The following is a 15947-nucleotide window of genomic DNA, read 5'->3' on the forward strand; positions in this document are numbered from 1 at the left end:
TAAAATTAAATTGTCAATATTGGAATTAAAAGGAAGCCCCAACAATATTATTTTCAGTTATGGCTTGTTTATTAAACGTTACATATTTTCCGGACCACGCATGACATATGATCTCTCTTCACACATTTGTTGTGAAATTCTTGACTGCAATATTATTATGTGATGTTGAGTGGAGTAAGCACAAGCCATTGTTAGTTAAAATCAATCCATCAATGAACCAGTCGGCCAATTTCGAATTATGTACATATTATTGACACATTGGGTGTATGGATACAACCTATCGTCAGCATGCATCCAAATAAATGAGAATATAAAAGCATGCGCAAAATGTGGCAATAATCGATAGGTTGACAATGGCAGTATTGGCCTTGTTAGAAGATGCTCGCATTCAAAATTAACGGGTATTCCGCGATTATTATGATTTTTTGGTTAAAAAAAAAGGGCCGATCCCAAATCACAGCTGCCACCCTTTGCTCAAATAGGGCGAGCTCCCAGACTCCGCCACGCTGCGCTCTGACCCACGCTTCTCCGGTAGGCAAAGACCTTTCTTTTTACGTCCACCTTGATGTCCGACCACTTTTTTTTTTAATGTCAGCAACAGTTCGGCTTTCCGCCCCAACCTCATTGACCGACTTGGCAACGTTTTCCCACGCCAGTTTTTTGCTTTTGGTGCTGATTCCGGAGGAAAGAGAGCCAAACAAGATCTTATTTCTGGCCTCTACCTCCGAAATCAGCACCTCCACCTCGCATTCACTGAAGTTATTTTTCTTCCTTTCTCCATGTTCTCCTTTCTCCTAACGAGCGCACTACTGCAGGCCTATTTATACGAATTAGCATATTAAATGAGGGAGGAGACTGGGTGGAGAGACGGGCTCGTGCATGTGCGCTCAATTTCACGTTAATTGGGATGTACAAAGAGAATCTGCGTGAAATCGTGCTTACGCAAGGATTGATACATCCGGATTTATTTCTTTGTACATGAGGCCCCTGGAGAGGACTCCTAACTCACTAAGACCTATTCACAGAGAATCGGGAAACGGCTGCAGCGAGTCGAAATGTTTTGGAGGATTCAGGTTAAGGCAAGGGTGTCAGGTTACGGTAAGGGTGCCAGGTTAAGGTAAGGGTGTCAGGTTACGGTAAGGGTGCCAGGTTAAGGTAAGGGTGCCAGGTTACGGTAAGGGTGTCAGGCTAATTGTATCATACTCCCAACACATATTAGAAGACTGTGAAGACCTATTCACAGAGAATCGGGAAACGGCTGCAGCGAGTCGAAATGTTTTGGAGACAATGGAGGACTGCGAATTAATAAAGAGATTAATAAAGAGATAGGCTAAATCGTGAGGGTATCAAACTTGTGGTTGAATTAGTGAATAACAATTTGATATTTAGCAACAGGGAAAATGCAACTTTGCAATGTCGACAATTTAGGAATATCATAACCATCAGTGATGGTTAAAACACACGGGGGAAATGTTACAAATGTACCTTTCATCATCCTTAATTATTTAATTTATAAATATAAATCACTTAAACCATCAATATTTGTCATTTTGTCTCATGTATTAATAGTAATACAACACTTTAATCATTATTTATTTCAAATAGTAATAAATGGTTTGAAGTAAAACATAATAGAACTACTCTTACTTATGATTGCTATCTAATCATTTATTGTAAGATGATTTATTGTATTGAGTTTATAATCAGATCAGTAGCTATTGGTCCTGGGACCAGTTGGGCTTAGGACTGAACATGGACTGATATTTAAAGTGTGTAAGTGATAGAAATAATAATATGCTCATTAGATAATAGTTAGCAGGGTGCTTTCAATGACCTCCTTGATATAATGCAATTCATGTATTTTTATTGTTTTCTCTCTCTTTTTAACGTGCATACAACGTCATTATCGTGGTCTGACCAAACGTCTCATGATGCGTGTATTCTGCTAACTGCACTGTCCAGAACTGTTTGATAGGACTTCATTTGATTTATCTCCAGTGAATTATGTAAATGGAGGTAGTCCAACCCAGGAAAGTTGTTAAACCAAACGATAGATGTCCACAGACATTGGCAGAAGCGGTAGACAATTATAAATTGGCAAACAGTACAAAATAAACTTTTAAGCTTTATCACAAAGGGGAGCATCAAGAAAAATAATAAAGGGTCATGTTATGGTTCAGCAATGATCCAGAAAGTCTTCAGTGTGGCTGTCTGTCTGCACTGTGGGTGTCTGTCTTCACTGTGGCTGTCTGTCTGTCTTCAGTGTGTCTGTCTGTCTTCAGTGTGTCTGTCTGTCTTCAGTGTGGCTGTCTGTCTTCAGTGGCCGAGCGGGACTCTGCCAGACGGTTCAGAGCGCGGTTGCCGTGGCGGCGGCGGCGGCGGGCGGCGCTCCGCTCCGCCTCTTAGAGTTGTTGTAGCGCTGGATGGTCTGCGCCACGTGGGCGGCGGTCCACTGGCTCCGGGGCAGGGCCTGCTCCGCCGTGAAGGGCCCGTCCCGCGTCCGCCGCACCGCCGCGCACGACGCCGCGCTGCGCAGCTCCAGGCCGATCTCGTGCACCACCTTACGCAGGTAACGCTGGGTCTCATTCAGACACTGCAGCTCTGGAACCAGAGCACATAACGCTGGTCTCATTCAGACACTGCAGCTCTGGAACCAGAGCACAGAGCACAGAGCGCTGGTCTCATTCAGACACTGCAGCTCTGGAACCAGAGCACATAACGCTGGGTCTCATTCAGACACTGCAGCTCTGGAACCAGAGCACAGAGCAGGTAACGCTGGGTCTCATTCAGACACTGCAGCTCTGGAACCAGAGCACATAACGCTGGGTCTCATTCAGACACTGCAGCTCTGGAACCAGAGCACAGAGCGCTGGTCTCATTCAGACACTGCAGCTCTGGAACCAGAGCACACAGCACAGAGCGCTGGTCTCATTCAGACACTGCAGCTCTGGAACCAGAGCAGATAACGCTGGGTCTCATTCAGACACTGCAGCTCTGGAACCAGAGCACAGAGCACATAACGCTGGGTCTCATTCAGACACTGCAGCTCTGGAACCAGAGCACAGAGCGCTGGTCTCATTCAGACCAGGGCACAGAGCGCTGGTCTCATTCAGACCAGGGCACAGAGCACACAGCGCTGGTCTCATTCAGACCAGGGCACAGAGCACAGAGCGCTGGTCTCATTCAGACCAGGGCACAGAGCACAGAGCGCTGGTCTCATTCAGACCAGGGCACAGAGCGCTGGTCTCATTCAGACCAGGGCACAGGGCAGACTGCGCTGGTCTCATTCTAAACCTGCTCTAAATCGAGTGCTCTGGGATTGACCCGTGGCTGGACCTAAGTTAGCCTCGGTGGAATCGGATGAGACTAACTTAGGGCTGTCAGGCTAAGGTAAGGGTGTCAGGCTAAGGTAAGGGTGTCAGGTTAAGGTAAGGGTGTCAGGCTAAGGTAAGGGTGTCAGGCTAAGGTAAGGGTGTCAGGTTAAGGTTAAGCTGCCAGGCTAAGGTGAGGGTAGCAGGCTAAGGTAAGGGTGTCAGGTTAAGGTTAAGCTGCCAGGCTAAGGTAAGGGTGTCAGGTTAAGGTTAAGCTGCCAGGCTATGGTGAGGGTAGCAGGCTAAGGTAAGGGTGTCAGGTTAAGGTTAAGCTGCCAGGCTAAGGTGAGGGTAGCAGGTTAAGGTAAGGGTGTCAGGTTAAGGTAAGGGTGTCAGGCTAAGGTAAGGGTGTCCGGTTAAGGTTAAGCTGCCAGGCTATGGTGAGGGTAGCAGGCTAAGGTAAGGGTGTCAGGTTAAGGTTAAGCTGCCAGGCAGCTAAGGGTGTCAGGCTAAGGTTAAGCTGCCAGGCTAAGGTTAAGGTGTCAGGTTAAGGTAAGGGTGCCAGGTTAAGGTTAGGGTGTCAGGTTAAGGCTAGGGTGTCAGGTTAAGGTAAGGGTGTCAGGTTACGGTAAGGGTGTCAGGTTACGGTAAGGGTGCCAGGTTAAGGTAAGGGTGTCAGGCTAAGGTAAGGGTGCCAGGTTAAGGTAAGGGTGTCAGGCTAAGGTGAGGTGCCAGGCTCCCAGCTGAGTCCAGTGAACTCCCTGGATGTCATTAGGATGTCCCTAATGTCCCTATTGGCATATTGTATCATACTCCCAACACATATTAGAATACATTTGATGGATTAATCCACTGCCTAAAATAGTACAATTTACAGAATGTCGCCTCCTGAGATATATATAGAGATAAGTTAATCAATGTAAGAGCTTGTATAACGATGTCAGAGGCTTTAAGCCTATATCATTCCTGAGCCATCAGCAAGTTTCCGTAAAGTCCAAAGTTAAAGCATTAAAAGAATAACAGCCTTGTTATAAAAACGTCATAGAGTACCTACCTAGTTGTTTCTAATATATACACACACCTTATTCTTGTTTGCCCCTTGGCAGTTATGTCACATGATCTGTTCTAGTGTGTTACTTTCTGACATTACCCAGAATGCCCTTTGCTAGCCCCTCTCAACACTAGGAGGCACCATTCTTTAAACTGTACATTTATAAATTGAATAAATCAACTAAATGCATATCGATATGTATAAACAGGTGATGACAAAGTGAAAACCAAAAAGACGATACAAGCAAAACTAACAAAAACATATACAGGTTACGGCGACTTCTGAGTCGCGTCCCTTTAATCGTGAAGCCGTTATTTAACGGTAGATATTCACCCAGGGTGAAGAACGGGGGCTGGAAGCCGGCCACGCGGAGCCCCGTCAGGATGGGGGGCGACTTCCCCTGCGGGCCGAGTTCCCCCGTCACGGCCATCTCATAGGCCTCCTGTGAGCGCAGGTCCACGTTGGAGTGGCTGAGGACAGCGCCACAACACAGGGTTAGTGTCCACGGTGGAGTGGCTGAGGACACCACAGCGTCACAACACAGGGTTAGTGTCCACGGTGGAGTGGCTGAGGACAGCGTCACAACACAGGGTTAGTGTCCACGGTGGAGTGGCTGAGGACACCACAGCGTCACAACACAGGGTTAGTGTCCACGGTGGAGTGGCTGAGGACAGCGTCACAACACAGGGTTAGTGTCCACGGTGGAGTGGCTGAGGACAGCGTCACAACACAGGGTTAGTGTCCACGGTGGAGTGGCTGAGGACACGTCACAACACAGGGGCCGTGTTCCAAATCGTTCCCTATCACGGATATAGTGCACTATAGAGGGTGATATAGTGCACTATATCACCCTATATAGTGCACTATATAGGGTGATATAGTGCACTATATAGGGTGATATAGTGCACTATATAGGGTGATATAGTGCACTATAGAGGGTGATATAGTGCACTATAGAGGGTGATATAGTGCACTATATAGGGTGATATAGTGCACTATAGAGGGTGATATAGTGCACTATAGAGGGTGATATAGTGCACTATAGAGGGTGATATAGTGCACTATATAGGGTGATATAGTGCACTATAGAGGGTGATATAGTGCACTATAGAGGGTGATATAGTGCACTATAGAGGGTGATATAGTGCACTATAGAGGGTGATATAGTGCACTATAGAGGGTGATATAGTGCACTATAGAGGGTGATATAGTGCACTATATAGGGTGATATAGTGCACTATAGAGGGTGATATAGTGCACTATAGAGGGTGATATAGTGCACTATATAGGGTGATATAGTGCACTATAGAGGGTGATATAGTGCACTATATAGGGTGATATAGTGCACTATAGAGGGTGATATAGTGCACTATATAGGGTGATATAGTGCACTATATAGGGTGATATAGTGCACTATAGAGGGTGATATAGTGCACTATATAGGGTGATATAGTGCACTATAGAGGGTGATATAGTGCACTATATAGGGTGATATAGTGCACTATATAGGGTGATATAGTGCACTATAGAGGGTGATATAGTGCACTATAGAGGGTGATATAGTGCACTATATAGGGTGATATAGTGCACTATAGAGGGTGATATAGTGCACTATATAGGGTGATATAGTGCACTATATAGGGTGATATAGTGCACTATAGAGGGTGATATAGTGCACTATATAGGGTGATATAGTGCACTATATAGGGTGATATAGTGCACTATAGAGGGTGATATAGTGCACTATATAGGGTGATATAGTGCACTATAGAGGGTGATATAGTGCACTATAGAGGGTGATATAGTGCACTATAGAGGGTGATATAGTGCACTATAGAGGGTGATATAGTGCACTATAGAGGGTGATATAGTGCACTATATAGGGTGATATAGTGCACTATATAGGGTGATATAGTGCACTATATAGGGTGATATAGTGCACTATAGAGGGTGATATAGTGCACTATATAGGGTGATATAGTGCACTATAGAGGGTGATATAGTGCACTATATAGGGTGATATAGTGCACTATATAGGGTGATATAGTGCACTATATAGGGTGATATAGTGCACTATATAGGGTGATATAGTGCACTATATAGGGTGATATAGTGCACTATAGAGGGTGATATAGTGCACTATAGAGGGTGATATAGTGCACTATAGAGGGTGATATAGTGCACTATAGAGGGTGATATAGTGCACTATAGAGGGTGATATAGTGCACTATAGAGGGTGATATAGTGCACTATAGAGGGTGATATAGTGCACTATATAGGGTGATATAGTGCACTATAGAGGGTGATATAGTGCACTATAGAGGGTGATATAGTGCACTATAGAGGGTGATATAGTGCACTATAGAGGGTGATATAGTGCACTATAGAGGGTGATATAGTGCACTATATAGGGTGATATAGTGCTTTTCTGACGCAAATGACGTTCAGAAATGTTCAGAGTAGTGTCTGAATTCTCGTTTGTTGGTTCCCTAATATAGTTCACTATATCATAAACACTGTATAGTTCACTGTATCATAAACACTGTATAGTTCACTGTATCATAAACACTTTATAGTTCACTACATCATAAACACTATATAGTTCACTGTATCATAAACACTATATAGTTCACTATATCATAAACACTATAGTTCACTACATCATAGACACTATATAGTTCACTGTATCATAAACACTATATAGTTCACTGTATCATAAACACTATATAGTTCACTGTATCATAAACACTATATAGTTCACTGTATCATAAACACTATATAGTTCACTGTATCATAAACACTGTATAGTTCACTGTATCATAAACACTATATAGTTCACTATATCATAAACACTATATAGTTCACTATATCATAAACACTATATAGTTCACTATATCATAAACACTTTATAGTTCACTATATCATAAACACTATAGTTCACTATATCAGACACTATATAGTTCACTATATCATAGACACTATAGTTCACTGTATCATAGACACTATATAGTTCACTACATCATAAACACTATATAGTTCACTGTATCATAAACACTTTATAGTTCACTATATCATAGACACTATAGTTCACTACATCATAAACACTATATAGTTCACTGTATCATAAACACTATATAGTTCACTACATCATAAACACTATATAGTTCACTACATCATAGACACTATATAGTTCACTATATCATAAACACTATATAGTTCACTGTATCATAAACACTATATAGTTCACTACATCATAAACACTGTATAGTTCACTACATCATAAACACGATATAGTTCACTATATCATAAACACTATATAGTTCACTGTATCATAAACACTATATAGTTCACTACATCATAAACACTATATAGTTCACTATATCATAAACACTTTATAGTTCACTATATCATAAACACTTTATAGTTCACTATATCATAAACACTATAGTTCACTATATCAGACACTATATAGTTCACTATATCATAGACACTATAGTTCACTGTATCATAGACACTATATAGTTCACTACATCATAAACACTATATAGTTCACTGTATCATAAACACTTTATAGTTCACTATATCATAGACACTATAGTTCACTACATCATAAACACTATATAGTTCACTGTATCATAAACACTATATAGTTCACTACATCATAAACACTATATAGTTCACTACATCATAGACACTATATAGTTCACTATATCATAAACACTATATAGTTCACTGTATCATAAACACTATATAGTTCACTGTATCATAAACACTATATAGTTCACTATATCATAAACACTATATAGTTCACTGTATCATAAACACTATATAGTTCACTACATCATAAACACTATATAGTTCACTACATCATAGACACTATATAGTTCACTGTATCATAAACACTATATAGTTCACTATATCATAAACACTATATAGTTCACTATATCATAAACACTATATAGTTCACTGTATCATAAACACTATATAGTTCACTGTATCATAAACACTATATAGTTCACTATATCATAAACACTATATAGTTCACTGTATCATAAACACTATATAGTTCACTACATCATAAACACTATATAGTTCACTGTATCATAAACACTATATAGTTCACTGTATCATAAACACTATATAGTTCACTGTATCATAAACACTATATAGTTCACTGTATCATAAACACTATATAGTTCACTATATCATAAACACTATATAGTTCACTGTATCATAAACACTGTATAGTTCACTATATCATAAACACTATATAGTTCACTACATCATAAACACTATATAGTTCACTGTATCATAAACACTACATAGGGAATAGGGAGTGAGGGAATAGGGAGTGAGGGAATAGGGAACGATTTCTACACAGCTAGGGTTAGCGTTCTGGTGGTGAGCTGAGACTGCGACATTTAAATATGTGGTTTAAATGACCAGAATGTATATGTAATCCTGTTCAACACAAACTTTACAATCATTAATAAGTCATATTTATATCACCGCTTATGTTTCCAGGTTAGGGCGTGCTGTTAAATGGGTTCTGAAAGTGGGAGGAGCTTACATGAGCAGGGCCTTCTGATTGGCCCCCTGCAACATGGCCAGGACTTTCTCCAGCTTGTCCCGTGTGACGTGATCTGAACACACCAAGAACATTCACCACAGGATTACACTCACACTCAACCCAGACACAACCGCACACACACACAGTTCTACACACCATATGTGGACCGCTCAACAACCCTGCCCGTGCGAGAGAAATCGTCCGTTGCAAATCCAAATTCACCCTCCAGAGTATAATCCTGGAACACACAACCGACGGAAACGCTTTAAACAGAACGCAGCGGCGGCCGTCTGAACAGCAGCGGAGAGGAACAGAACAACAAGCCTACCCGGGTGCAGCACATTTGGTAAAGATCATTCAGCCGCTTGTTTCCTCGTCCGACTCCGATCACTAGGAGTCAAGGGAACAGAAGGGGTCAACAGCGTGAAGGCGCAGCGCTCTCCCCCTGACGCCCCTGAGCCCGGGCGCCTCACCCAGCACTCCGGACGACGCGGCGTCCAGACGATGGCCCACGCCCACCTTCACACGTCTGAACTCTGGCCCACGGACTGACACCGGAGAGGAAGTGGCACGTTACATTCAGGCAGCCGTAATTTATTTACAGCTTTATATAACAAGTTAAAACACACAATAACAGACATGGACAAAATATGAGATGTTACGTTACATTATATACAAGCAGATTCCCTTGGAGACCAATATGAGACCAATAGTATTAAAACATTTATCATTACTCCATACTATTACGGAGGAGGGCGGACGTACCCAGAGGATGAGCGGCCAGAGTGGGCAGGGGGCCCGCAGAGAGCGTCGGGTCGGTGGGACCTCTGCCTGGTCCCCACAGCCCGACCCCAGGGGCCAGGGGGCCCGCAGAGAGCGTCGGGTCAGTGGGACCTCTGCCTGGTCCCCACTGCCCGGGTCCAGGGGGCCCAGGGGGCCCAGGGGGTCCAGGGGGCCCAGGGGGCCCAGGGGGTCCAGGGGGCCCTGGGGGTCCAGGGGGCAGGGCCAGGGACCGGGTGCCATTCACACCTGGTAACGACGATGTGCGGGAATAATGTTGAGTCCACATCTATAGTAAATTAGTTTTAAAATATTTTGTCAGTGCAAGTGTGCAAATGTGAATAACCTTCAAGAACACACGTCTCTATCCTGTCCCGGACGAGCTTCCAGTGGACGCCGGGCGGTTTGTAGACACAGAACAGCCCCTCCAGCCCACCCGACCTCCGCACGGCTCGAGCCGCCATCGCTGTTGTCCGTCAGAAACGCTAAAGTTCGGATCAATACATCTGAGCGACCCACCGACCCGCCGAGAGCCCGCAGGGAGAGCCGCGGGGATGTTGTTCTGTTCTCCACACGCGTGAGGAGGGGCGCATGCGTGGTCGGGACCCAGCGGGTCCTCTCTGCCGCCCCCTGCTGGTCCGGAGGGGCGCATGCGTGGTCGGGACCCGGCGGGTCCTCCTCTCTGCCGCCCCCTGCTGGTCCGGAGGGGCGCTGTAGTAAACATTGTTGTTGAGCACGAACGGAACTGGGAGAAGCACAGTAGCTATTTTTCCACACCGACGTCCGTGAGCCGAGAGCCGTGAGCCGTGAGCCGTGAGTCGAGAGCCGAGAGCCGTGAGCCGAGAGCCGCCCACCACACGACGAGCGGAGCGGGACGTCCGGCGCTTTGGACCACCAGACGGGTCACAGAGAACACAGTCCGCCGCTCCTTTCGGTCAGCAGACCCCGGGGCCTCCGACCCACACCGCCCAGCCCAGAGCGAGCAGAACCCGGGTACCAGCCCCAGATTGAGGTACACCCGGGTACCAGCCCCAGCCTGAGGCAGACCCGGGTCCGGGTCCGCTCCGCCGGGACTCCAGCGGAGCGACACGTAGCGGTTATATCGTTGATTCGGTTTCAAACCGAATCAAGTCGCACCGTAACCATGTTCATTTAACCCTACTGACCGTGAAGTGTAACCAACTCCTTTATTATTAATACTCGTTATAATAGTAATACTCGTTATAATAGTAATACTCGTTATAATAGTAATACTCGTTATAATATTGAAGAGTTGTTGTGGCTCAGGCGTCCAACCAGCGGGCCGTGATTGACTTTGAGGGGCGATACAAAGTGATGACGGGGAGCTTGAAGCTTCTCTGGCTTCTTTTCTGCGATGTGTTTGTTTTCAACCATGCTTACATTTAGCTAGAGTGCCTTCTAGTTGAAGATACATTTTGCGTAAACGTTACATGAGACAGGCCTGGTGCGTCAGTAGATCTACACATAGTCATTTTGGAAGGGAATCGAATTGCGCAACACTTGGCCAGACCAGTGTACCATGCACTGAGACTTGCGTGGATTTCTTACTAAAACTTTGCGGACGCAAAAAATCTGGAAAGATGCTGCGCACAAAAAAAATCTGAATGTATCAATCAGGCCAGATGTGTGCCAGGCCAGATGTGTGCCAGGCCAGATGTGGCCTGACGCGTCCTTGTGTGTCCCCGTGCTCAGATACAATGCGCGGCCCTTTGCAGTGCGTGTTGTGGGACGTGAAGGACACGCTCCTCAAGGTGCGCCTGTCGGTGGGCCAGCAGTACTGCAAGGAGGCGCGCCGAGCGGGCCTGGACCTGAAGACCTCGGAGGTGGACGTGGCCTTCCGGCAGGCCTACCAGCACTGCTCCCGCCGCTACCCCAACTACGGCATCACGCAGGGCATGGACGGGCAGTCCTGGTGGATGAAGGTGGTGCGGGACACCTTCTCCCGGTGCAAGGTTCAAGACCCCACCCTGTTGAACACCATGGCTCTGAACCTCTACAACGACTTCTGCAATCCAGACAACTGGGAGGTAAACGAGGCGCTGTGGGGTCGGGGGGGTTTGAAGTGGTCCTCAAAGTAAGCATGGGGGCATCTCTGCTGCACGAGCACGAATGAGGATGTACCCGGTGTGTGTGTACAGTGTGTGTGTGTACGGTGTGTGTGTGTGTACGGTGTGTGTGTGTACGATGTGTGTGTGTGTGTGTGTACAGTGTGTGTGTACGGTGTGTGTGTACGGTGTGTGACCGGTGTGTGTGTACGGTGTGTGTACGCTGTGTGTGTACTGTGTGTGTGTACGATGTGTGTACACAGTGTGTGTGTACAGTGTGTGTGTGTGTGTACGGTGTGTGTGTGTGTGTGTACAGTGTGTGTACGGTGTGTGTACGGTGTGTGTGTGTGTGTGTGTACGGTGTGTGTGTGTGTGTGTGTACGGTGTGTGTGTACGGTGTGTGTATGGTGTGTGTGTACGGTGTGTGTGTGTACGGTGTGTGTGTGTATGGTGTGTGTACGGTGTGTGTGTGTGTGTGTACGGTGTGTATGGTGTGTGTGTGTACGGTGTGTGTGTGTACGGTGTGTGTGTACTGTGTGTGTGTACGATGTGTGTACACAGTGTGTGTGTGTGTGTGTGGTGTGTGTACAGTGTGTGTGTGTACGGTGTGTGTGTACAGTGTGTGTACGGTGTGTGTACGGTGTGTGTCTGTGTACAGTGTGTGTACGGTGTGTGTGTGTGTATACGGTGTGGGTGTGTGTACGGTGTGTGTGTGTGTACAGTGTGTGTACAGTGTGTGTACAGTGTGTGTATGGTGTGTGTACGGTGTGTGTGTATGGTGTGTGTGTACGGTGTGTGTGTGTCTAGACAGTGTTAGGACCCCGGGGGGGGGGGTGTTAGGACCCTGGGGGGGGGGGGTGTTAGGACCCTGGGGGGGGGGGGTGTTAGGACCCTGGGGGGGGGGTCGGCGGGGCTGTGCTGGGTCCAGTGCTCACAAACCAGTAGAATGAAGAAGACTTGAAGGGAGGAAGAAGTTGTGTTTCTATCATTTCTATCATATATTTTGTACCTTGTACAAAATATCTATATTTCCATACGGATATCATTTTTTATTTTATTTATTTAAATAGGGACCGAGCACATTAAGTTACACATTAAGTTACAACAGACATTACAGTATCAGTACACAAATACACAAGTTACTACAGACATTACAGTATCAGTACACAAATACACAAGTTACAACATCTGTTGTACATGGAGTGTGTTAAACTGATCCCAATGCTGTGCCTTCAGGGCTGAGACAGATCTCAAAGGGATGCAGGCACTCCATTACTGCAGATGGTGGGCACGTATAATATAATATAATAATCCAGTTTTCTACTAAACATGGTGTTTACAATCAACAGTGAAGAGATTGTTTCTGAGGACATGGGGGATTTGCCTTCAATTAGAACAGAGGTCCTTCATCGCCATCTGGTGGCTGTATGGTGCAGTTTCTATTGTTTGTCTTTGTGTCATTCGCGATATCTGCCCTGACCTTTCAACAGAGGGCTCAGGTGTCAACATTGTACAATGGGTTCTTAAGTTATCTAGCAGTTTGTGTCTCATAAAGGTTGTATTGTTAACCCCTGAACCTCCCACTACTAAAACCTGTCTCTTTGCTCTACTACACTGAGCCAGGTCCTCATCAGATGTCGTGCTATGGCCTGTAGCTATAGGGCTAACAAATGATAATGATATAGGGCTAACAAATGATAATGCACGAGGTGGTATTCACTTTTAAGTATAACATTTATATCAGGTGAAATGATTTTCCACTTTCCACTGTTTTCTAGCTTTATTCACTCTAACCAAGTCGTATCCACGTTGAATATTTCACTTACACAACAATGTTTCTCTCGGTACCAAGATGCCATATGAGATATACTCGATTAACTTTGGCTAGGTTATTTTCAGAAACAGGCATAGTAATGAAGAGGTTAATAAAACTCTAACATTGTATACTATACAACGTTGTGTAAAGTTTTCCCCTTGGTATCGAATATCGACATCTTTCAAGGTATTGTATCGCTGAATCGGACAACACTCAGCGTAGTTTAAAGGTGGACGATGTGGAGTGGTGTGGCCCTGGCGTGGCCCTAATGAGGGGCCCCGCTGTGGCCCCGTCGTGGCCCTAACGAGGGGCCCCGCTGTGGCCCCAACGAGGGGCCCCGCTGTGGCCCCGTCGTGTCCCTAACGAGGGCCCCGCTGTGGCCCCGTCGTGGCCCTAACGAGGGCCCCGCTGTGACCCTGTCGTGTCCCTAACGAGGGCCCCGCTGTGCCCCCCAGGTGTTCCCGGACTGCCGCCAGGCCCTGGAGAGCTGCTCCTCCCTGGGGCTGACGCTGGGCGTGGTCTCCAACTTCGACCGGCGGCTGGAGGGCATCCTGCAGGCGTGCGGCCTGCTGACCCACTTCAGCTTCCTGGTGACCTCGGAGGAGGCGGGCGTGGCCAAGCCCGACCCGGCCATCTTCGAGCAGGCGCTGCAGCGCTGCGGCGTGGCGGCCACCCACACGGCCCACGTGGGGGACCACTACCTGATGGACTACCTGAGCTCCCGCTCCCTGGGGATCCACGGCTACCTGCTGGACCGCCAGAACAAGTACACCAACTCAGACCTCCCCTCGGAGCACCGCATCGGCTCGCTGGAAGAGCTGCCCCTGCGGCTGCAGCACTTCATGGACTAAGCCCCCCGGGGGGGGGCCCCCGGGGGCCCGGACACCGACTCCAGGGGGTCCAGCCGTGGGTCTGGACCCCCCTCACAGGCTGACCCTAACGGGGGGGTGGGGGGGGGGGGGGGGGGTCACGCTTTAAGCACACCGCCACAGATTGATTCTTTTGGGGGGGAAGTGGTTCTTACCTGAGGCTGTGTAACAGTGGAGAATCCTGCATTTCAGCAATCAAATATATACACATATAATGCACCTTAGCAATACTGTATAACGATATATATCATATGCAATAATCAGAATAAAATCCATTTATATTCATTCTGTTCACTTTTCTTCATTTTAATTGAGTTTATGTCGGTTAAGGCTCAGCATGTTGTTAAAGTCAATGTTCAAAGCAACACTCTTTAATTGTACAAACATGTTGAACTACTGTGGAAGCAACGATCACCTAAATATGACTGTTAATCATTAACATATTTCCTTCATCCTTTTGGATTCATTTCATAACCAGAGGGTTGTGGCAGTATTCTAGAGATCAGCTGACCTGAGACCTGACGTCATCCTCGGAGAATGAAGGAAAAGTTAAATTACAACAAAAGCTGAATCACTCATCCAGAGCAAAGTCAAATAAACTACTGCAGCAAAACAAACATTTTGGTAAAGAACGAAACTGAATGAGATTAAAATGAAGATGAAACCATGTATCCATTTCATCAGCCCTGCAGCCCAATTCAATTTGAATTATGTCTGTGTGACAATGTATAATATTACTCAGTTTTTATATATAATTCACCCTACCCCACAAATATGTATATTTATGTCAAAACCCACCCTGTACAAGTCTGCAGAGTATAAAATCAGTGCATTTTCTTCTGTGTACAGAGGGTCAGAATGTCCCTGAAAAGATGGCAATGATGCATCTGCCCTTAACTGCGCCAATTCCAAAAGGCAGGATATAAATGTTTTTACAGAGCATGGGGTTGATCCCTTTTATATGAAGACTGGTGGATCTAGGACAGATCACTCTTTAAAGAGCGGATTTCAGTCGTAATATTAAGATTGAAAGCGCGTTGATTTTCTTCAGTGGTACACCAGGTTCTTCAGGCACAGTGTAGGCTATAATATCCCATTTAGTGCCATACAAAAGTTGGCCATTTTGACAGAGGCTGTCCAGTCTCCATTCATGTTTAGGAAGAACAGGATCTGGTAAAGTTTCCCCATCAGTGCGAACTATTCCTTCCCATAATTGGTGAATAATGCTTCAAATTGATGTGACGCCACCTGCAATATACCATCCCCATCCATTAGGGTCATTATCATTAATTCGAAGACTTAGCGATCATTTTAAGGATTATTAAAATTGTTAAAAAGATTTAACAATAAGTTAAGTTGAGTTGTTTAAAAGTCAGGTTCAATAATGAACAAATGTACACGAGATCCAAGTTAACGTTGTTAGTAACTCAGTAACTCTAAAGCAAGCCTTCTAACCTTTCTTAGAAATACCACGGCCAATTCTG

The 15947-nt window shown here is 45.7% G+C and overlaps 2 protein-coding genes across 5 annotated transcripts; one reads left to right on the plus strand and one right to left on the minus strand.

Annotated features, from left to right (window-relative positions):
* Window positions 1-95: 95 nt before the first annotated feature.
* On the minus strand, window positions 96-10307 carry trub2 (TruB pseudouridine (psi) synthase family member 2). Of its 3 annotated transcripts, XR_014633180.1 has the most exons (10): window positions 10059-10307; window positions 9925-9961; window positions 9698-9888; window positions 9406-9480; window positions 9261-9322; window positions 9089-9170; window positions 8933-9005; window positions 4696-4832; window positions 1234-2601; window positions 96-1015 (listed from the first exon to the last, which is right to left on the minus strand). XR_014633180.1 is itself a non-coding variant. In XM_084464155.1 (8 exons), the coding sequence occupies exons 1-8, from the start codon at window positions 10174-10176 to the stop codon at window positions 2348-2350; spliced, it is 1065 nt and encodes a 354-aa protein (XP_084320281.1). In that variant the 5' UTR covers window positions 10177-10307; the 3' UTR covers window positions 96-2347. The 3 variants fall into 3 exon arrangements, 1 of the variants encoding a protein (XP_084320281.1); XR_014633181.1 differs by having other exon boundaries at window positions 9698-9961; XM_084464155.1 differs by having other exon boundaries at window positions 96-2601; window positions 9698-9961.
* A 135-nt stretch (window positions 10308-10442) lies between these two features.
* On the plus strand, window positions 10443-14748 carry hdhd3 (haloacid dehalogenase-like hydrolase domain containing 3). 2 transcript variants are annotated; one of them, XM_084464157.1, is made up of 3 exons: window positions 10443-10753; window positions 11426-11760; window positions 14050-14748. In XM_084464157.1, the coding sequence occupies exons 2-3, from the start codon at window positions 11431-11433 to the stop codon at window positions 14443-14445; spliced, it is 726 nt and encodes a 241-aa protein (XP_084320283.1). In that variant the 5' UTR covers window positions 10443-10753; window positions 11426-11430; the 3' UTR covers window positions 14446-14748. The 2 variants fall into 2 exon arrangements, with proteins under 2 accessions (XP_084320283.1, XP_084320282.1); XM_084464156.1 differs by having other exon boundaries at window positions 10448-10724.
* Window positions 14749-15947: the final 1199 nt, after the last annotated feature.

The sequence above is a fragment of the Micromesistius poutassou genome (assembly GCF_964030765.1).
Source record: "Micromesistius poutassou genome assembly, chromosome: 2".
NCBI lineage: Eukaryota > Metazoa > Chordata > Actinopteri > Gadiformes > Gadidae > Micromesistius > Micromesistius poutassou.